The 23,795-nt window shown below is 40.6% G+C and overlaps 1 protein-coding gene across 1 annotated transcript in view; it reads left to right on the forward strand.

The window, feature by feature from the left end:
• Positions 1-23,581, forward strand: part of LOC111872797 (tyrosine-protein phosphatase non-receptor type 13-like) — a 442,331-nt gene extending 418,750 nt beyond the window's left edge. The window contains exons 6-14 of the mRNA XM_033754857.1: positions 1,018-1,151; positions 1,614-1,818; positions 3,363-3,461; positions 6,456-6,670; positions 10,942-11,080; positions 14,110-14,319; positions 17,033-17,256; positions 17,745-17,836; positions 23,461-23,581. Of these exons, the coding sequence (XP_033610748.1) occupies positions 1,018-1,151; positions 1,614-1,818; positions 3,363-3,461; positions 6,456-6,670; positions 10,942-11,080; positions 14,110-14,319; positions 17,033-17,256; positions 17,745-17,836; positions 23,461-23,498 (1,356 nt within the window). The 3' untranslated portion in view covers positions 23,499-23,581. The remainder of the gene's footprint in view (positions 1-1,017; positions 1,152-1,613; positions 1,819-3,362; positions 3,462-6,455; positions 6,671-10,941; positions 11,081-14,109; positions 14,320-17,032; positions 17,257-17,744; positions 17,837-23,460) is intronic.
• Positions 23,582-23,795: the final 214 nt, after the last annotated feature.

The following is a 23,795-nucleotide window of genomic DNA, read 5'->3' on the forward strand; positions in this document are numbered from 1 at the left end:
ACCATTCTATATGTTCACCAGTTTAGCAATTTATTTGTTTGGGTTCATCACATATCCTTATTTTGAAGTAGCTCTGCAGGTGTGAGTATACATCGTAAACTGTGCGTGTGTGTGTGTGTGTGTGCGCATGCGTGGATGTTTTTTTTTAAATGAGTTAATAATGCAAATTACTTATAGAATCATATCCTTCTATTTTTCTTCTACTTCTCCTATATTGACAGGTTAAGCACTCTGGCCTGTTCTGCCTCAGAATTCAATTCTTAGGATGCAGTAGGAACCTCTGGATGGGGGATTAGCCCATCACAAGACAACGCAGAACAAAATGAGAAAAATTTACAGACATCTATGGATTTGAATCCTGAGACCTTTTATGCAACTTACACTGCACCGCCACCTGAGATGTATGACATTTTAACCTTCTGATGAAAATTTTCAGAATCAAACCCTATCCCATAACTGCTACGTAAAAGTTGAAAGTGCGGAGGTAAATCCCATACCCTCTTAGTTATTCTACAGGTGGAGTTTCTCCCAAGGAAATTTCGCCCAGTATCTACTGGATTGGAGTCTGCATGGCCCCCAGAACACAGACTTAATACTGACAATTATTATTTTAATAGTCAAACAGTGCTTCAGTCTCATGCGGTTTCTCTCATTGGTTCTGTCATATTAGTAATTATTTTCCCTTCTTTTTCCTGTAGCTGCAGTAGACAGTCTACTGTGTCCTGTAGAGGCCATCTCTGTATGATGTTATAAAAGTCATATCTGGTTTCTATGAATTTGTGACTTGATCAGTGAAGGTGTCTTGCGTGCCATTAAACTTATGGGTAAAATGACTTATGAAGGTCCTCCATTACGTTACTGCAGTTTTTCCACCAAATGTAATTAGTCACTGTGCCTAATTTTTTTAAATTAACTGATCTATGTATTATGTGTTATGACTTGATTATATAAATTCCTTTCACAATATTTAGTATAATTTTTTTATCTTAAAATATAGTTTCCTTTCTGTGATTTTAGTGCCTTCCAGCCAAGGGAAATGTGATGCAACCTGACACTGTAATGAGTTCAACACAGAGAAGGACTAATAGCTTTCCCAAGGACTACCAAAGAAGACTTACTAGTGAAGATGGACTTATGAAAATTAAGAAGAGGTATTTACTCATATTGTAACTTATATAATGATAATCCTACAATAATGGTGTGAACCTAAGGATTATTACCATTTAACCTATTTTAATAATTAGAAGAGGAGACATAAATGTATATGTGAACAAGAGTTAACAATAAAACCTAAAAAATAATAATGACCAAAGATGTTGTTTATATATATATATAAATCGATACTTCATTAAGAATCAAAAGTACTAAAGAAGGATAGTCTCCTCTAAATGATTGTTCTGTGTTGTGCTATGTTGTCTTGTGCTGTATTGTTTGATCAACGCTGTTCACGTTTTTATGTTAAATACTTCTCTTTTCATTGGTCAGATTTGATTTAGTACCATTTTTTATGTTCACAGATGTTTATTAAGCCTTTTAGTAAAATAATAATAAAAAAAATACTTTTCCTTCATACATTCAAGTGTGCACAAAATAGTGTATTTTTCTCTTCAAAGCTGCTCACAGAACACTAAAACTGAACGGCCTCTTTCAAGATGTCCTGTGCAAAGAGCTCCATCTAGACTATATCGAGCTACAGCAGCATCATCAAGAGAGATAGATCCTCATTCAAAATATTGCTGTCCCAACACTTGCATTGGTCCTGAGTTCATCGTAAGGGCTACGAAGCCCAGCAAAGAGATCCGCATTAAAGGAGTAAAGGTACATTTGTCTTGGAAGATTCATGTCAATAGGAAACTGAATTCAAAGTGACATACGGGCTTCTGATCTATGCTGGCAATGTAAATTTTCCAGGCAGAAGCATAAATTTCATAAAGTAAAACAGAGAATTTCTGTTAAAAATTTGATTCAAAAGTGTGAAATAGGAAAGTTGGACACATTCACAGAGTCTAACTGTCCAGCCCTTTCTTTTGGCACCAACTCATCTCTAACCGCCCTTTTGCCCCTTTGTTGCTGGTTGCAGCTGCTCCTCTAGCCACGTCCTCTCACCTGTTGTTACTCCAAGTTTGCAGGTTGCTGCTGCGTCCTTCTTATCCAGTTTTTTCCTTTTTTGTTTTTGTTGTGGATATTTGTTGTTTGCGGGATATGGATTACATGAATGCTGGTCGCCAGTAAGCTTACTATAAAGGCTTACATTTCGGGGAAAAAAGGGGGGATGAACCAGAAACTACGTGTGATAGGTACTGCATTCTCACTAGAGCGATGAGATTCTGTCTCAGGGTGCATACAGGCCTCGCGTTAGCGGGAAAGATAAGAGTATTTATAGCTAGGCACTACCACACTTGGTTTAATGAGCAGTTCTTGATATACAGTTAACAACATTTGTCCTTAATCCCATAAACAAACTTGAAATCACTCAAACTGAAATCCAGGATCGAACCCGGGCCGCCACGGTGGGAAGCCAGTGACTAACTGCTTGAGCTATGGCGCGGCCTTTGTTGTAGTTCTGGTGACCTTTGGAGTGTGTAACTCAGTGAGGCTGACTTTATTTGTAGTCACGAATTTTAAAAGTAAAATAAACCCAGTTACCAATCCAAATGCTATCTGTAGTCACAAATGATGTGACAGTATTGTAGCATGTAGGCTTGGTCATGCAGTGATTGCAAGATAGGAGGATATACCAAGGCCGTTTCTGGGCAACAGCTTAGTAAACACGTTCCTGCAGCAACAAACATGAATGCAACATTAGAAGAGCTGTGTTTTCTTTGTGGTCCATGTTAAGATGTTATAAGCAGGGTACAAGGTTAGAGCTTAGTCAATTCTGTATGGGAGTCTCTGGAGAAAGGACTTGAGCCAGAGACAGGGAATAGTCATTATTGGAGCCTTTACCAGAGAATGTATAGTAACAAACTGAGAACACTAGACTGTGTGCTCTAATGCACTGTAAATTGTATAAATAGCAATAGTGTTATAGTCATTTTGTACTTAGGACCTGTAAGTGGTCCGTAAATCTGTTCACCAATCCAAATCCCATCTATAGTCACACTAACTCATGACAATATGTATACATTTTGTAAACCATTGTGTCAGACCTAAGTGTGTATGCAGTGAGAAATGTAATCAGGCTACTACAGTGGACATGGTTTTTGTAAACCACTGTGTCAGACCTAAATGTGCATGCAGTGAGAAATGTAATCAGGCTACTACAGTGGACATGTGTAGAAAATAGAAACATATTCTTGGACTGCAATTTATGTATGCAAAAGTATCTAACACTGCTTTTATTCTTTTGAATTTATTTTTAGGCAACTTGTACTAAAAAAGTTGTAGTCATATCACTGAATGGACAGAAGACGAATGTGACATGTGATCCAAACACAGCAACTGCAGGACAGATATTTGAGGTACAGACATCAGTGAATTTTATTAGTACCAATATAAGGAAATATTGTGCCTTTTGAGTTTTGACTGATGACTTTGTCACTATTATCCATTTTCAGTTTTTGCCTGCTCTTGTGTCAACAATACCTGCAAACCACAAACATTTGTTAGTTGATGAAGATGCAAGATGAATTCTGAAATTCCTACTGTATTTGTCTTGTGGGGAGTACTTCATAGAGCAAAACAAATAACATGGCAATTCCTCAAGTAGAAGTTGTAGTCATTCGCATCTAATGAATTCTGGTGAAGTTTTTGCTGAGAATGGAAACAAAATTCTAGACGTTTTAACCTGTTACTGTTAACCTGTTAACAGCTTTTGTGTTTACATCATTAAGGTATTTCCAAATTAGAAAATATTTTAACACATTGCGGACCGGTGGTTTAAACATTTAAATCGCCCTGGGGGCCGGCGTTTTTAAACCTACTACCCTAACTTGTGCACTGTTCACTTTAAAAATTAATATAAAATCTCCTAATGAATTTTATGAACTGAAATTTTTGGAGAACACTTACCAGAGCTCCTAGAAGTGCTTGCGCATGTGATATCTCTGGAAACATTTCCCTTTGTGAAGAGGCATTATGCAGAAGTTGCACATGTAGGCAGTTCTACTCTTCTCCTTGTGCTCTGCGCACACACGGCACTGCCTAGAAGGGTGTTTCTTCTTGCAATATTCACTCTTCACAGTTTTCACGAGAATATGTTTCCGCATATCACCCGAGAGTTGGCCAGGGGGGTCTACTTGAGGCCTCCGGCGGGTGCGAACAGATGGCCCCGGCTGCACTATGTCTGTGTCTGACGCAGGTACTGCCACCACCGTGATGTCAGTAGCCCAAGCTTTTGCCAGTTTCAACAGAAATGCTTTGTATTTCAAAGTAGAATTTCATTATTGTTGAAATGCAAACACCACCATATCTGTTCAAATCTCTTACGACTCATGAGTTTGCCGAAAATTGCAATTTCTAAAAATGGGTCACTTGACCAATAATCCTTCAAACTTTCTCTCTTCGTAAACCCCATTAGAATGATTATAGCCAAAAAATTTTTCATTTCTGTTGAAGTGACATCCACCCACTTCAGAACCTTATTGGTTCTGTCGTACGCCTCACGGTGTTGGAGATAGTATCTGTTAGTTTCCTGACACAACAGGTCAAAGAAACTATCTCCAAAAACAGTGACGCAACTTCAGACATGTTTGTTGGGTCCGATGGCATCTGCTTCACTCCCGGATCACCAGTAAACTTTCCCAAAGTGGGGGTTTTGTCCACTTTATCCCATGTAGCTGTCCCGACACTTGCACTTTCAACGGAGCTCTCACTTTCACTTGACACATTTTGGGCAGCCCTGTGGTCACTGTCACTGTCACTGATAATGGCCTCGCTATCAGAAGACGAAGCAGTCGGCAAATCTGATAGCTCATCGGAGAACATATCTAATATTTCCTGTCCTCTGAGAGATCGCAACTGCTTTCGTCTCTGAGCCATGTTGAACTGGTAGCTGCGTGGTTCATACGTGCAAGCTTGGATTAGAACAAAGCCAATTTTGTTTAGGTTGTGACAGGAAATGACTCTGGTCGAGTTACTAGATAAGGCAGCAATCATTCCCGAGGTAATCTACGCAGTAGTTACGATTCAACGAAGCCACACAGCGATATATAGTGTTTTGCAACATAACGTGACCGTAGAGGGCCATATGGCCCGCCCGGTCCACAACGCTTGGAAATGTAGAGGGCCATATGGCCCCTCCGGTCCGCAATGTGTTAAAGAATTTTATAGAATTTTGTTTTAAATTAGAACATCGGCAGCAGCAGCAACAAAAACAATGAAAACAATAAGAATATCAACAACATCAACAACAGTAATAACTGAAATAGGGATGAAAGACTCAGATGTTCATGAATTGTCTGAAGAATATTTAAATGATAATTTTCTGGTCCATAATTGAATACTGCTCAGGATAGGGACCAGTGGAGGGCTCTTGTGAACATGGTAATGAACCTTTGGGTTCCATAAAATGCTGGGATGTTCTAGAGTAGCTCTCAATTGGCGGTTTCTCAAGGACTCAGCTCCATGAGTGAGCGAGTGAGCTGAATACTGGATAGGTGTGATGGAATGTAAAATATCTGTAAGTCAGTTTCTTGTCAAATTAAAATACGTGTATGTTTTACACTAGCATTACTGAACTGAAGAGATCTATATATATATCATACATAAACAGAATTGTTGTTGAGAAAATGAGGAAATGTGATTTTGAATAAAGAATATCTGTTTGGACGCTATAACATATGTGCTGTTAATAATGGTAGTTTTTTTTAAATTCGCTTAGTTGGATGTGGAGTCCAACTGGGTCCACTCGGCATGGCAGCCACTGATTGGCCTATTGTAGCCTGCCCCGGGTGATTATGATGATGGAGAATTTGGTGGAATGAAGATTGGCAGGAGAAACCGAGGTTCTCGGAGGAAACCCACCCCAGCGCCACTTTGTCCACCACAAATCCCACTTGACCAGACCCGGGATCAAACCCGGGCCGCCGCAGTGAGAAGTCAACGACTAACTGCTTCAGCTATGGTGTGGCCATAATAATGGGAGTTGCTGCTGAAATTTTCACATAGTGCCAGCAGTAAATGATTCATTATGGCCTCAGTATTTGCAGAAATACTCTTACGTAATCCTTTCTGCTGTAAATGTTTTGATACCACCTTCACGCATTAGTGCATAAGATTTGAGTAACTGAACTAAGTATACATTTTCAACACACATCGGTAAGAAAGAGTCTTTCTGTAGTCAAAAATGCTTGCATTAGGATATTCAGGCATGGATTTAAGCTATAACTCCCAGCAGTTAATGTGATAAGTGTTCGCATTTCCACTCTCATTGTATTGTATATATTTTATTATTTATTTATCCATTGCCTATGATTAGATATATTCCAGTTACATTTATTTTATATTTATTTCAGGTTGTAGTAATCAGTGAGGGACTTGAAGACAACTTCACATTAGGTCTGGCAGCATTGTTAGGTGGTGAATTTGCGTTTCTACCTCCTGAAACAAAATTACACAAAGTGGCACCTGCAGGATGGTGTGGAGACTCCAAGAAACATACTATGCCAAGTTGTGTATTTACTCTATATCTCAGGGTCAAATTCTTCATGCCAAGTCTCAGAGGAGTACGGTATGTATCTGTTGTTTTGCCCTTCTGTCCACATCTTACTTATTGGTATAACTAAATAACTTCATGGAGCTGAGCTCTTCTTGAGAAGCCGCCAGTTGTGCAGCTACTCAAGAACTTCCCAACATTTTATGGAACCAGAAGGTTCATTTCTGTGTTCACAACAGCCTTCCACTAGTCCCTGTCCTGAGCCAGATTAATCCAGTCCACACAACCCCATTTTATCTCTTTAAGATCCATTTTATTATTATCCATCCAACTACATCTTGGTCTTCTTAGTGGTGTTTTTCCTTCTGGCTTTCCCACCAATATCGTATAAGCATTTCTCTTCTACCCCATTCTTGCTAAATACCCTGCCCATCTCATCCTCCTTAGCCTGATCATTCTAATTATAATTGGCAAAGAGTACAAGTTATGAAGCTCCTCATTATGCAGTTTTCTCCGACTTCATGTCACTTCATCTCTCTTCAGTCCAAATATTCTCCTTAGCATCATGTTCTCAAACATCCTCAATCCATATTCCTCCCTTAGTGTCAGAGACCATGTTTCACACCCATATAGAACCAGAGGCAAAATTAGTTTTGTGTATTCTAATTTTTTACATTTTTAGACAGCAGACAAGAAGACAAAATGTTCTGGTGGCAAGTGTTACCTGAATTCCATCTCCTCTTAATTTTTTCCCGAATCAAATTCTGATTTGTGCACGTAGTTTGCAAGGCCTGAAAATGGTGGAAGAAAAGTTTTAAGAGTTCATAGAATTCTGATACCTTCTGATGACCCTAAAGTACTTCCCAGGATTTGGTACATTGTTTTAATTTAGACAGATATAACTAAGACCATTTCTAAACATGTACCTGATTGTATGTATCTGATGCACTGAACCAGTCAGGAGCTGTGTCAAATCGGAACAAAATAACTCGGCTATGCATTGCTCCGGTTTGATTACCAGTGAACACTTTGTGAATTTTTCTCTTTGTGTACACCTTCAGACTGGCCGTAGATTCCATAGCTAATGTGGACACTTTTCCTGACATAAAAGTATCAATTCATCACTCACCCTTTTCTTTTGTTAATAATAAGAGAGAAACAGGGTGTTTTGGAAGCAGGTTCTGATTCTGTCATCAGGGAAGTGTGTGAGATTTTCTCACCTGCTATCATGGTTATGATGGTGTTATGACAAAGGAATATATTTATCTACTATATTTGCTTTACTTACTGCCCTTCTGTTAGGACAGTCATGTCTGTATTGACACTGCAGCACATAATATTTCAGCTGCATATACATGTATCTTATGAAGAAACTTGATTAATTTTTACACCTTTCAAAAGAATCATGTTGGAAACCATCAAATAGTATTATAACATGTCTTGGTTACTGAAGACGCCGTAGAGATCGTTAATTGGTTTATTCAACAACCTACAAATAACGGCTACAATTAATTATAACAATATTGCGGGGTTTCACACTTTACAACCCTAATCGCATTAATCTGTTAACACTGTTGCGGGGTTTCACGATTTATAACCCTATGCACAAATCAGTTCACTGTATCTTCAGTAGTCTACACGTTTACAGTAGGGGAGCTATGTATCACTGTATCACACGCTCCCAATTACACAATTACACACACGTCCGGTTCTTCTTTCCACGACGGCTGCTATACTCCAACTGTAATCAGCTGACTGGAGAACTGTTGATAACACACTCGCTCGTAGGCTTGCTCGGAACTAACTCGGAACTGAACTCAGCGATGGCCGCATTACAATTACTAACTCGCAGGCAGCGCAGATCTCTTATATAGGGGCTGTGTGGGCCTGTTACGTAGCAACGCTGTTACCTCACGCTGTCTTACATCACCACACGTTGCGCGTTACGTTACCGTGCAGAGGGGGATGACGGAGTGCTGACTCACCCGCCGCGTCACTGCTGGTGGGGGGGGTTCTCCGTTGCGCAACATGTCACACTGCTCCCTCCTTAAGGCTGTTCATCCCGAATAGCCTAACGGTGCATCCCTGTTAATTTTCTTTGGAGGCTATTCTTGCAGCATCTCCTGTTTCGGCTACTTCTCTCCAGCGACTATCGTGCGGCCATTACAACAGCTCCCCTCTCGAGACCTGCTCGTCTCGAGCGGTTTCCTTTCAGCTCGCCAGAAGATCCAGTTGTGTCCCATTCATCCATCACTTTCATTCTATGGCACATTCACTCTCTCTGGGGAGGCCGGTTCTTCTATTTTACCGGCTCCTCTTCTGTGCCCTGCATCTTTATTCGTTTTGGAGGGTGTCGACCCCTCCACAGTGTCCAGATTTTACTTCTCTGTAATGGGACAGATGTGAAAATTCGCTTTGCGATTTCCAATCCCTTTGTCCTCCTGTGGGTCTTGTTAAATTCCCACTTGCTTTCAAGCCGTAGCTGGTCATCGAAGTCTCGAGTCTTGATTTCCTTGGTGCCTTCCGGGCGCATCAGTTGTTTCTATCTGGGAGTCCATCCTTTCTGGGTTCCTCTCGTAGAACGGTTTCTGGTCCAATTCTTCTGCCGTCCCTGCTCGGCTGGCGGTCCTTCTTTCCGCTGGCATCCGAAGGTTCCCTGGGGAGTTTCCTTCTTGAAGTAATTTCTCCAACATCGTGCCACTGTCGCGCGATGGGATATCTTCCTACAGGTGGCAGCCAACTTCATCTGGGGTCCACAGTTTTCCCATGTTGAATTCTTTATATTTCATCGATGTTGGTCCCTGCGCCTTTTCTTCTTCGGTTCTCCAACCGGCATTACTTCGTCGTCTTGTACGGGTACCTCTAGTAGTTCTGCCGCCTCAGGTTTCCTGTGCACTGAAGCTGGCTTTTCTTCTTCTGGATGTGCCTCCATTTCTCGGCAGGCCATCGTCTCTCTGACCAGTATTGCAATGGGGACCTCTTCTTGTTGTGCAGCTGCAGGTTTCGTGTCCACTGGGCAGGCCAACGTCTCATTGTCTTCGTTAGGAATCAACTGTCGGTTAACTACAACCGCTTTTCCTCTTGGATTTTTCTCCGTTGCATCCTGGCAGGCTGTCGTCTCTTCCTGCCAGGCATTGAAGTCAGCGACTAATTTTGTCAGCATGACGTCGATTTGTTTTTGGTTGACGGCTAATTTGGCCAGGAAATCTTCTTTGTCTTTCTTCCTATTTGCCTCCATTTCTTCTTTGTCAACCTTCCTATCGGCCTTCATCTCTTTCAGCATTTCCATTATTCATTGCAAATCTTGTTTCTCCATTTTGTAGCAGTAAAGTACGTGATGCACAATAATTAGTTTGTGGCTTGTTTAAGTTCAGTTGTAACTGACACCAGTTGTAACATGTTTCAAGTTCGACTCTTGTTGGTCATGTGTGTAAGTCCAAATCCCACTTCTGACACAAGTTGTAACGTGTCTTGGTTACTGAAGATGCCGTAGAGATCGTTAATTGGTTTATTCAACAACCTACAAATAACGGCTACAATTAATTATAACAATATTGTGGGGTTTCACACTTTATAACCCTAATCACAATAATCTGTTTACACTGTTGCGGGGTTTCACGATTTATAACCCTATGCGCAAATCAGTTCACTCTATCTTCAGTAGTCTACACGTTTACAGTAGGGGAGCTATGGATCACTGTATCACACTCCCAATTACACAATTAGACACACGTCCAGTTCTTCTTTCCGTGACGGCTGCTATACTCCAACTGTAGTCGGCTGACTGGAGAACTGGTGATAACACACTCGCTCGTAGGCTTGCTCGGAACTAACTCGGAACTGAACTCGGCGATGGCCACATTACAACTACTAACTCGCAGGCAGCGCAGTTCTCTTATATAGGGGCTGTGTAGGCCTGTTACATAGCAACGCTGTTACCTCATGCTGTCTTACGTCACCGCGCGTTACGTTACCATGCGGAGGGGGGATGACGGAGCGCTGACTCACCCGCCGCGTCACTGCTGGTGGGGGGTTTCTCCATTGCGCAATATGTCACAGTATATTCACATTCTGTGAAATTTATCAATTCCTGACTTAAAGTTCTTTAATTTAATATCTTAAACAAGTATATAATCTTCCATAGACAGTAAAATGTGTACAGTTTACAATCTGAGTAAGCCACATAAGCCCAAAATATTTTGCAAGTACTGGTAACCGTGAGTATCCATATTTGCTGACAAATACATCTATAAGGTCTACTGGTGGATGATGAATCATCTCTTGTCTTGTAACATTACTTGTTATATTTGGTAAATCATTACTGACTTTTTGCTATATTTTTTTAGGAATTGGACCATGAAACACCTACTATATCTTCAGTTACGTAGGAGTTTGTTAGAGCAACAGATACAGTGTGATATTGACCAACATGTTGCTTTGAGTGGCCTTGCACTTCAATCTGAGTTTGGAGACTACTCAGACCAGGTAAGTAACCCATATTATTGAAGAAATAATGTATAGACTATACAGAGCCCATTGAATATACAATGGGGAGTTGATCAAATCAAACTTCATCAAAAATTTCTGACATTGTAACTTGAAAATTTCTGGAAAGACAACTATATGTGTTATAAAAAGCTGTAGATTGTTAATGGGTACTGGTGTTATGACTTATTATGTATGTATCAATGTTTTTATCTAGACTTTTTGTGTTATTCCTTTCTGTGTCATCTCAATGTAGATTTTCTGGAATGCATTTTCTCAGTTTTCAGTATTTGGTTTTGTTGAAGGCTGTGGATTTCTTGTGGTTTTAGATGTTGTAATTATTTTGTGGCACGCTTATATCTTCTTGGTTGCCTCTAGGTCTGTATGTGACTATGGTTGCTGTCAGTCTGCATACGACATCCAAGCAACCATCCATGACATATAGAAGCAAAAGTTTCAGCATCCATACACACTGAAGAGTAATAGACATATGGTGATATACAAATGAAACTACACATAGCAGCAACATTCCAGAATGTAATTTATGGCAAAATTTTAGACAAACAACACATACACTCAACTCTCGATTATCCAGGTGCGAATAAACCGGTTTGTGGCTTAACAGGGCCTTTTTGAGGCTTATATGTTGTTTAATATTCATTCACTTTTGTTTCACATGGTGAGTTGTAACACTATTTTTGCACTAGTGTGAACCAAGCTCTGCATTTTTGGTCCCATTATGCTAACACAATGTTCAAGGGTAGGGGTGAAAGAATGCAAGGATTTGTGGAAAGTTTCAAGAACAGATACACCTCCCCAGTTAGTCTCTTTGTATTGATCTTCAAGTGTGTTAGCAAAATGTCCGGCTGTAAAAGGAAGCATGTCGTGTTAAGTATTCTACAGAAACTTGAAATTATCAATCAGTTGAGAAAAAGAGGTGTAGTTAAACAATTAGCAATGCAATACAGTATTGGAGAATAAACTGTTCATGATTTGAAAAAACAAAAGAAGCAATTAATTTCCTTTGCTTCGTCTTCTAATTCAAGCGGAATGAAGAAGAGAAAAACCGTGAAAAAATCAACATATGATGATCTTGACAAAGCAATGCTGATCTCTGCGGCTTTCAGGGATGTGTGAGAGGGTGCATTTTCGCAATGAAGGAGCCAGTTGTGGTTGCACCAAAGTTGTTGTCTTTTTTGATGCACATTTTCTCTCAATTGCCTGAAAAAATCACAGTAAAAGTCAGAGTTGATCGTGGTGTTAGGAGGAACAGATTCATGGTGAACAATCCCATTCATGTCAAAAAAGAAAAAAAAAAANGAACTCTGGACCTGCCAAGACTTCTTTGCTCTTGGTGACTTTGCAATGATTGTTGCTTTGTGGATCATAACTGTAAATTCAACTTTCATCGCCTGTTATGATCCTAGAGGTAAAAGTTGGGTCCTCATTAGCCTTCTCACATGGCTCAAGACACTTTTATGCGCCACTGCTTTTGATCATTTGTCAAAAGTAGGGGAACAGACTTTGTGACAGTGCGGCATATGTTCAAATTTTCTGTTAAGTTCTCCTGGCAAACTCCATAACTGTACCCAACGGTGTCTGCAAGCTCATGGATTGTTTGGTGACGGTCTTTATGGATGAGTTCTCAAAGTTTTCCTACATTTTCCATCGTTTTGCTGGTGGTTGGCCACCCTGAACTTTTTTCATCTTCAACTGACACTTGTTCAACCTAGAAACTGCTGTTCAGCTTAAAGAATGTACTCCTAAAGGTATCACAAAGCATTTCAATGGTTTCAGTAGCTGATTTACCAAGCTTCACAAAATACTTGATGCAGACATGTTACTCAATTTTGCCAAAGTGAAACATGAAGTAAAAAAAGCACTCATGTAAAAACATTTCATGTTCACAGCATGGTGCCACGTAGCAAACTGATGCAATAGGCTTGCAGAAGTGTGACCTTGGCCTCCCCTCTCATCTTCTTTCACCGAGGCAGTTACAACAGTAACAGTCCAGGAACTTTCCAATACCCCTCTATAAGATTGTAAAGCCATTTTCTGAAAATGAGTGAATCATCTGACACACAAGTAGATCTCCCACTGTGGACATTAAGCCACAGATGAAAATATTTATGGAAAATCATATGGATATTAGTTGTTGAAAGCTTAAAATAAATTCTGACTTAGAAAATTTTAGATTAACACCGTGTGTTTTTAATGTTGTACTTGTGCATCCTGTTACCCTAGTATTATTTTCTTTTGTAGATACATGTAACCATCATCCTAAATGCAACACTTAACATAAACAGCATTTAAAAAAGAGGATCACCTAGGGTGCCCATTTAAATACTCAGGTCAAATGGAAAGAACATTCAACACTAGATATATATGGGGCCACGCCATAGCTCAAGTGGTTAGTCATTGGGTTCCCACCACGGCGGCCCGGGTTCTATCCCGGGTCTGGTCAAGTGGGATTCGTGGTGGACAAAGTGGCGCTGGGGCGGGTTTTCTCCAAGTACTTCGGTTTCCCCTGCCAATCTTCATTCCATCAATTGCTCCACAATCACCCTCACCTATCATCTGGGGCTGGTACAATAGGCCAGAAGTGGCCGCAGTGCAAGGGACTTAGTCCCACCCCACTAGCATTAAAAAAATAAAGAAAGATAATTTGCTCATGGACGAAATCCACATACACACACACATACATACATAATTAACACAGTACAACTATTACATATTACAGAAAACAATCTAATACTGTGTGGCTGAAAAAGCAATTTTGTGAATTTTGAAGATATTAAAATTGAAAATAAGAGATTCACATACAGCATACTGCTATTAAGATGACAGCGCAAATATTTTAACAAGAATGTATGCACCTGATTGTGACTGAGTGAGGTCAAAACATGTTGTAATAAGATATATGAAAGATGTACATAAGTACTACATTTAAGACAATGGTTACACATATGTACAAAAAGCTTGATGTACTGATTGAACTCATTTTAGCTGCAATATTTCCTTGTTTTAAGGAACATGGGCATGGGGACTACTTCTTACTGGAGCATTACATTCCTGAAAGCCTAATTATCCAACATGAAGATGAACAGACTCTGAGGAAACAAATGCAGTTGCTACACAAAGAGAGGCAGAGTTTGGATCCTGGAAGAGCAGAAGAGATTTACATTACTCTAGTTCAAATGTTGAAGGGATATGGTTGTCATTTCTACAATGCAGTCTGGGTGAGACCATTGTTCAAAGTTCACATTCCTTTTGTATAACACTGTAGTTTACATCATTGTAGTTCAAATGATGATGCAATGCAGAAAATGTTGCTCTGACGAGGAAACTGTGCAACATGTGATGTGTGTCAGGTTGAGATATTTTAGCATCAATTCAATACAAAACCAGGTATGACAGTCCAGTGGAACAGATACAGGAATTCTTGCTGAAAATAACTTAATATGAATTTCAGTCCCATACCTATACCAGAAATTACTACAAAAGATGAGAGACACAATTTTTCTGGGGCTGAACTCTAATGCTCATAAGAAAATACAGCACATTTGATCTGATATTATATTGTGGGATTGTCAATGTTCTAAAAGACAACCACGTAAAACTGTAACAATTGTATATATTAAATTTAAATTAAATGTACAGAATAGCTGCGAAGCTATGTGGAATGTCAATGTTCAAAAGTTGGCTGGCCCTGAAAATGGCAGTTTGTTCTGCCATGAGTGCGCTGGCAGAATTTGCTCCTTTGTAGTAGACCAAGTTTTATGGCCGTTCAGCTGGTTTGTCCAGCCGGTGATGTGGTGCTGGATGCCCCGGTAGGAACAGCTGCCTATGGTGCTGGCTGGAGAGTTGTGGCAGCTACGTTAGCTGTCTCGTAGCAGAGCGTGGTTGCTGGAGAGTTGCGGCAACTATGTTAGCTGCCTAGTCGTAGAGCGTGGTTGCTGGAGAGTTGCGGCAGCAGTCTGTGGCGCAGAGAAGAGCTGATGACTCTGATGACTGATTGTTCTGAACTGAATGTGATCACTGATGATTGCGAGCTTTGGGCTCCGCCTTTTATACCATGCTTGCTAGGCAGAGCTTAAAGTTGCAGTTGCGATTGTGAATGCCGATTGGCTAGCGCACACTATGATATAAAGATGTGCTGGACAGTGAGTGCTCTATAAATACGAGCGTTGGCAGCAATGTGATATTGACTATGAGTTGAGTGCTGTCTGTTAGACCAGCGAAACCGCGTATTAGTATGTGGGATGTTCCCACACCACTCCCCCCTCACGAAAATTGATGCTCATATGTTCAGGCAAGCGGGGAAATGGACGTGGCGCCAGGAGCATGTAGTCCTTGTATGGAACTGTGTTGGCATGGCAGGCAGTCCTACGGTCGGGGTCGCTGCAGCTGGTGGGTTGGTGCTCTTCCGCTGTAGTGGGGTTCCAATGCCCGGCGTGTTGAGTCCTGCCGAAGGAAGACGTGGGTACACTTCTCAAGGTCACTGTGCACGAAAGTAGCTGGGGAGGCATGGCGTGCTGCTGGGACTGGTCAGAGGCGGGCTATGTATTGGCGGAGCTCTGCGATGAGGTGTGCTGTATCTGCAGGGTTGGTAGCTGGAGTTAGTAGCTTTCTGGGGATTCTTAAGAGCTCACCTTACACGAGCTCAGCTACCGATGCTTGCAGGTCCTCCTTGAATGCTGTGTGGATTCCGAAGAGAACCAGGGAAGCGCCTTAGTCCACTGTTGGTCCGCATGGCACATGACAGCTGCCTTCAGTGTCTGGTGGAAGCGTTCCATGAGTCCGTTAGCTGCTGGGTGGTGGCAGTTGTATGTGAAAGCCGGATGCTGCACAGCCTGGCCAGGGATTGGAAGAGTTGAGATTCGAACTTGTGTCCCTGGCCAGTGGTGATGGTCTGCAGGCAACCGAAACGTGATATCCAACCAGTCAGTAGGGCACGTGCCACTGTGTTGGCTGTGATGTCCGGAATGGGGATGACTTCTGGCCAGCAGGTGAAATTGTCGACTGCAGTGAGGCAGTATGTGTAGCCCGCTGATGTCAGGTGGGGTCCCACAAGGTCGATATGGACGTGCAGAAAACAGGCTGCCGGCAGTGTAAAGTCACCCAGTGGGGTAACTGTGTGACAGGAGACTTTGGAGTGCTGGCAGGACTGGCAAGCACGTGCCCAGGTGTGGCAATCCTTCTGCACACCTGGCCACAAGAATCACTGTGCGGCCAGCTTCGCTGTTGCTCTGGTGCCTGGGTGCAACAGATCGTGGAGGGACTGGAACACTTGGAGACATAGAGGCGCCGGAACGTACGGCCGAGATCTCCCAGTAGACTTGTTGCAGTAGATGGAGACTGTGGTACTGGGGATTGGTACTTTCTCAAGCCACAGGGTGGTGGTTGACCCCAGGAGTGCTCAGAGTTCGTCATCACTGTCCTGTGATGCGGCAAGCGCGTCATAAGGTGGCGGCACGGTGACGGACTCGACACGAGAGAGGGCGTCAGCGACAATATTGTCCTGTCCAGAGATATGTCGGATGTCGGTTGTGAACTGGGAGACCACTGATGATTGCGAGCTTTGGGCTCCGCCTTTTATACCATGCCTGCTAGGCAGAGCTTAAACTTGCAGTTGTGATTGTGAGTGCTGATTGGCTAGCATGCTCTATGATGTAAAGGTGGGCTGGACAGCGAATGCTGTATAAATACGAGCTTTGGCAGCAATGTGATATTGACTAGAAGTTGAGTGCTCTCTGTTAGACCAGCAAAACCGCATGTTAGTATGTGGGATGTTCCCACAATATTGTTTGACAGCAGCAAAAAAATTTCATACCAACCCTTAACTGACATAGCCGCCCCTAATATGTTGCAGTGGTTTATAACCATTAAACTCAGTATGGTTGACAAACAAAGATACAGCTCTGTTTGATGCAGCAACATTTTATTTTTCAGGTGGCAAAAGATGGAAATAACCATGAAGTGCTGCTTGAGATTGATGCCCGGGGTTTGACACTGCATAAAACTCATGGGAATGAGAGACATCTGCATGAATTTTTTGCATGGAAAAGAATCCAGCTACTTTCATATAGCAAACAATACCTCTTCCTCATGCCTCAATATGACAATAAGGGAAATATTAAGCCCACTAAGTACAAACTGCAAATGGACCACAAAAAGTGAGTAATTTTTTTTGCAATGGCTGGATTTAGGTAATCAGTATAATACAATAACCTAATAGGTGATTTCTAAAGAAGCTCAATCTATAGGCTGGGTGTCTAATGTTTCCTCTGTGACAGCAAAATTTGGAAGTTTTTCACTTGTTTATCATATTCAAAACAACTCTGGTATTATGTAAGTTTTGAGGTTTTCACGGCGATGACAATGAAGAAAGTTGTCTTCTGGGTTTAGGCTACTGCTACTGCTCTCCGCAGCTATTCAACTGCTCTGAAGATGGAGGCGCTACGTTCCTCCGAAACGTCGGCCAAAACGAAGAATACACGGTGCCTAAACCCAGAAGACAACTTTCTTCAACTCTGGTATTAGTCTCATATTTTGGCTTAACCTTAAAATTAGACCTTCCATACTAAAAAATTATGAAACCTATCAATAGTTATGAAATGTGATTAATGCTTCTTTAATATTTATATAATTTTCTTTCTTCCAGGAGTTCTTTTGTGTTTCATCTTGCTTCTTTTCATCACCAGATTTCTATGAAACTCAGGTCTAATATGAGCTCATTGCAGTCACTCACAGCAGGTATGCTTTAAATGTTGCTTCATAACACCAGTATTATGATGAGCATTCCTTCTGCCCTTGAAGGAAGTTCAAAACCTTATATGCTAAATGAATTTAATATACTAAAGAGGCTAGCAATGTTAATTGAAATTTATTCAAATGAAACATATGGTAAATGTATTTCTCTACATAAGTGCCAAGCATTAGCAAATCAGAATTCTCTTAAATAACCAAACAATTTATGGACGTTACTTTTTTTGCTTTAAAGCATGCCATAAAATATCCAATGGAATCAGAAGGGGGTGAAACAACTAGTGTTTGCCCCTATTAATGTCATATTACTTCGAATATAAGACACTTTTGAATTTAAGATGCATCCAATTTTTTAATGTGGGTTTTAGGGAAAAATGAGAAAGATGCACATTCTTTGAATTTAAGACACACCTCAGATTTTCGATGGGAAAAATGTGTAATATGTGCGTCTTTTATTCGAAGTAATATGGTATGTTATACTTTATATAGCTTGTTTCACAACCAGTCTGCTGTACTTTGGAAGATAATGTTGAACAAAATATGTTAATACAACACTGGTTCTATTTCCAACCATTCAGAAGCTACAGATGTTATAGGGGTGCACAAGATAAATAAATAAATAATAATCAGGTGAATTTATTGGTACATTTTATGAGATACCCAATAAATTAGCTGTTCAATGTGTCTACCATATTTTTCAAAGCACAGACTTACTTGGTTCAGACAAGGGTTACTACTCAATACATCATTTTGGGGTGTTCTTGTATATAAGCAGCAGTATTCATAATCTGTCTGAAAAGTTCCATCCTTTTCTGTACTTTGGTCTTTAGACCATCTCCTTCATAAGACCACAAAAGAAGAATCAAGCAGGGTTATGTCTGGGGATCTCAGAGGTCAGTGTATTGCATCAGCATGACTAATCCACTGATTCTCATCATGCTGAAAGAATATCTTGGCGTTTTATCCAGAGGCCTGTTCTCCATTAAAAGCAGAAATGTAGTCTTTAGTAAGTACACATAATTAGCAGGAGCAAAATGTTCCAAAACAGGTGATCCAGTCAACAAATCTCCAGTGAGACCACAACAAATATTCACTGAGAATCGAAATTGGAAAGTGCTTAACAGTGGTTCTGTGGGGGTTATCAGCAGACCAAAAGTGGAAATTTTGGCTACTGTTAATTCCATTCCAGTTGAATTCTGGTTCACCATCGAAGAGTGTGTGATGCTCAATCTGGTGATGTAGTAGAATCCGCGGGCATAATTGAACATTATGATTGAAGCCACCCAGCTGAAGAGCCTACACATGCTGCAGATGATAAGGATTCAAACCTTCATCATGTATGATTTTCCATACAATGGGGTACCTAAAAGAAATCAAACTAATTTTTTTGTGGGCAGAGCTTTTGTAGTACCACGTTTTGCCACTACGAGCACATAGAGCTAACATTCCTGAGTCGATAAGCCGACTACCGTTGCTTCAGAAGGTAAGGACTAGTTTCGGCAGAGTTTATAATGACAACTGTTTTGTCTGATCGTTGGTTTTGCAATGACTGATTTTCGTGAACAGCGTGCGGCGGTGAAATTCTGCTTTTTGCTCGGGAAAAGTGGAACAGAAACTCTTGAAATGTTAAAAATGGCGTACAAGGACGTTGCTATGGGGAAAACTTAAGTGTTTGAGTGGTTTTCCCGTTTCAAAAATGGTGAAATGTCAATTGATGACAAACCTCGTTCTGGTCGTCCTTCCACGGCCCCAACACATGAAATGTTGAAAAAATTCGTGAAATCATCAAGGAAGATCGACAATGGACCATTGAAGAAATTGTGGAGCTGTCGGGAGTGACTTGGAGCTCAGTTCAGTGAATTTTGACAGAAGATTTGGGGATGAAAAGGGTGGCTGCGAAATTCGTGCCACGACTGCTGACTGCTAAACAGAAACAAGGTCGCGTGGAAGCATGCTGTGCTTTGAAAGAAGAGTCCCGAAATGATCAAAACTTTTTTTGTTTCCTCAAATAAAAAGAGACATGAAAGGAAAGCGTTTTGCTGATGTTGCTGAGGTGAAGGAAAAAACGACGGAGGCACCGTCAAGCATCTCAAAAGATGAATTTAGACAATGTTTTGAAAAATGGAATAAAAGACTAGACAAGTTTATTAGTGTAAGTGGAGAGTACTTTGAATGGGATTGAAGGTTTGTGCTTAAAATTTGAATAAATAGGTTTAAAAAAAATAAGTTCGGTTTCTTTTGAGTACCCCCTCGTACCTATGATGCAAATTCACTGAGCCTCCTGGAATTTTTTCCATAAACACACTGATCATTGGACTGTATTGTACTAGGTCCAGTAAGCGCTCTTCTGCAACAGTGGGCTGCTATGTTACGTGTTCTGGGTTACATGGAACTACTCTCCCTGTTTCTTATTATCTCTGGTGTGTACCACTAGACACTTGCCTGTTCAGAATTTTAAGGTTTTGGAAATATCTACAGCATCTATCTGCTGCTGCCCAGCTGTTACAATCACAAAATACATAAATATAGTGGATACCACTGGTAGTAACCCATCTATTCATTTCGCCAAAACATGCATGAAGGCAATACATTTCTTACCTTATCACAGTGCTATGTGTTTGACTGTTAGCATGAATAAGAAGCAAGTGAAGCAAGGCATAACAGAATCAGTAGTGTCTACTATTCACATGAAACAAATACCTGTATTACCAGCTATCAAAGTTCATAGAAATAGGCATTTGCTGTTTGCACATCTTAAAACATCTGTAGCTTCTCAGCGGTTGGATGTAAAACCAAAGTTGTATTGTGATATCACACCTATGAGTCAGAACTGTAGAACAAGAAAAGTGTCACAGAGGGGTCCAGTGGTGCACGGCAACTTGTTAAAACACATTTCTGCAACAACAAACACACAACAATCGGCTCACATCAGATCTATAGCTCTGACATGGAAGACCAGCAAGACTCAAAATGGATGGAAGTGAGAGAAAAATATGGTCATGGGTTCCACAGGGCCTAAACTGAGAATGACTATGCAGCAATTTACCTGGCTGACCAAAGTGGGAGCCACTGAGAACAGGAACTGTTAGGGTGAGTCTTGGTTATTGGAGGCTGTTACTAAATAATGAGTTCATGAAGATACAGCAGACTGGAGATAAGTGATGTAGTTATTTCAAGATTTCAAAGAATAACAGAAATGTTGTAATTTTTTGTAGTTGAGAGTAATAAGCATCCAGTAAATTATGTTATCAGTCTAAACCCTGTGCCTATTCACTAACACATGACAGTGTTAATGTGTTTTGTTCAACATTATAACCTGAATCACCTCCCAAAATGTGGTGGACCAGTTTTGAAACACTCTTTATGTAGCATAGAAGTCTTCTTCTTAAAAAAATTTTAACCCCTGTAAGGTGAATTCAAGTAGCTGCTTTTTCATGTAGAAGTTCATAAGGAAGTGTAATATGCTTTACATTTTAAGTATGAAAGCATGGAGTCCTCTGTAATAAGATGCATGACTTACAGAATGAAGAGACAAAATGCTCTTGCAACACCCACCTCCAAGATAATTTGTATATAATCGTGGACCCCAGCAATTAACTATATGATGCATGTGTTTCTATAGTATCTTAGCTTGGTCATGGGTTTCACAAAATATTTTAGTTAGCATGTGATTTCTGTTCCTGTCAGCTTCCAGTATTTATTATGATGTATGAAAAATTTAACTTTTTACAGGTTACTGCTCTGAAATAGTGGAACTCAGTAGGTTCTGTGAAGTTCAAATATCTCTGTTCCAATGGACAACTGATTAATCTGATCGAATTAGTTATTGGTTACATTTATATTCGGTATTTGTATTTTCTTGCTTATATACAGAGTGTCCCAGGAGGAATGTGCCAAACTTCGGGAGGGTGTTCCTTATGTTAAAGTATGCCGATATAACCCAAAACACCTATGTCCAAAGTTGAATGGTTACAGAGATAATGGCCAGAGAAATGTGAAACTTTGACCGGTGTTACACACTTGTTGCTTACAAAATACTTATTAAAACTAGCAGGAATATGTGGTTTCTGTAATGTTAATAATGTACATAACATCAAACTAACTTGTGAGTGACATGAAGCTGTAAAATTAAAGTACAAAATACTCGCTCGCCATGTCATAATTGTCCTTAGGTTTCCAAGCACTATACATGACACATGACTGGCAAGCGCTGACGTAACATGGCTGACCGAGCATTCTGGTATAAGCCGACTACATAACTGTATTAAACATACATTCACGGAAAATCTCTTTTGGAATTTCGTTTCCATTATCTCATGTGGATTATTATGGGACCACGTATGCACATTTCGTAAATTATTTACACCGTACCGGGTAAAAGACGCCTCATCACTGAATAAAATGACGCTTAACAGTTCGGGATAGCTTTTATCCAGTGGCACAAATCCATACGCTGTGCATGGTCGCCTGGTTCCAGATGTTGTACCCTTTGATCGTGGTAAGGCTACAGCTCTTCATCATGTAAAGTTCTCCACACCTGCATACGTGATACACCGATGCGAGAGGTCATTCTACGAGTGGACAGACGCAGACTTCTCTGAACCATCTCAAGAATGTTCTCTCATGTGTTTATCATTCGTACATCCTCCCTTTCAGAGTGCACAGAAACACTCGGAAGAAAACCAGTATCATGCAATGTCTGGTGAATTCGCGTAAATACACTTCGAGATGGAATCCTTTGATTGGGAAAACGCCTTTGGTATTCATCAACGGCAGCACATGCATTGCCACCGCAAAATCAACACACAAAATGCATATCACAATATTCCACGTGTGAAAACACAAAAGGCATTTCAGCAACTCCGCACAACTAATTACCAACCATTCGCGACACGGCCGCAACGTACTCTGTACGTAGCACATGAGCTTACGGCTAGTGTGAATCACCACACTCAAGGACAAACATAGATAAGACGTCTCAGCCGACAGGTACAGTGCGTGGACCCGCCAGAAGACCACACTTTTCTCAGGCCATTATCTCCGGCATACTTTAACATAAGGAACGCCCTCCCGAAGTTTGGCACATTCCTCCTGGGACACTCTGTATAATAATTCCCTTTCCCACATATTGATTTTTTGTTTTAGAATTTGGAGTGTCCATCAAACATCATCTTGCCAGGGAAACTAAGTTGTATCATGTTGAGAATAATGAAAACAGTGAACCATATAGACAGCAGCATTCATTCCTTATTCCTGCAGTTACCCTTGGTAGTTACACTAAGCACACTCTTAAAGCTGTTGGTCATAATGATGTCGTAAGGCAAACTGAAGTGAATGCGGATATTGCTAATGTACGGCAACTGAAGGAATGTCATGAAATTTCACAGCAGTTGAAGCAAACTGATGTTGAAGAACATCAAAATAAGGAAAATGAAAAGCCTGCAGCACCTATGAAACAGGATGCAAGCAGTTGTAATTTTTATACATTAACTGTCAGAAATGAGCAGAGAAAAGCTGTGAGCCTAGACAATGGAGCAGAAGTTCCTAATCATGTATCTTCCACATTATTGAGGAATACAATGAATGATCTCAAAGGTGCAAGTTTTCCACAGCAAATCAGAGTGCGGATGGGTACCAAGTCCTTGATTGATGTTGCCAAGGAGCATCATTCGTCATATCAAAAAAATTGTGTTATAGCATCCATTCCAATATTAGACACTTCTAAACAGTCATCTGTTCAAGATGCATATGTCCTTAGTAAGTAGAATTTTATTTTCACTGTGAATATAATTTAATTTTTCCTGCAATAATTTGAAGCTTTCTAGTAATCAATTACTCTTCAAATCACTGGGCTAAATGAGAAGACAGCAGTTGGGTTGCATTGATTGTATGCAGCTCCTTACACTGGTATACCAGAGCTGATAGCTCCCTAGGGAGAGATTCTTCA

The sequence above is a fragment of the Cryptotermes secundus genome, unplaced genomic scaffold, assembly GCF_002891405.2.
Source record: "Cryptotermes secundus unplaced genomic scaffold, Csec_1.0 scaffold79, whole genome shotgun sequence".
Classification (NCBI taxonomy): Eukaryota; Metazoa; Arthropoda; class Insecta; order Blattodea; family Kalotermitidae; genus Cryptotermes; species Cryptotermes secundus.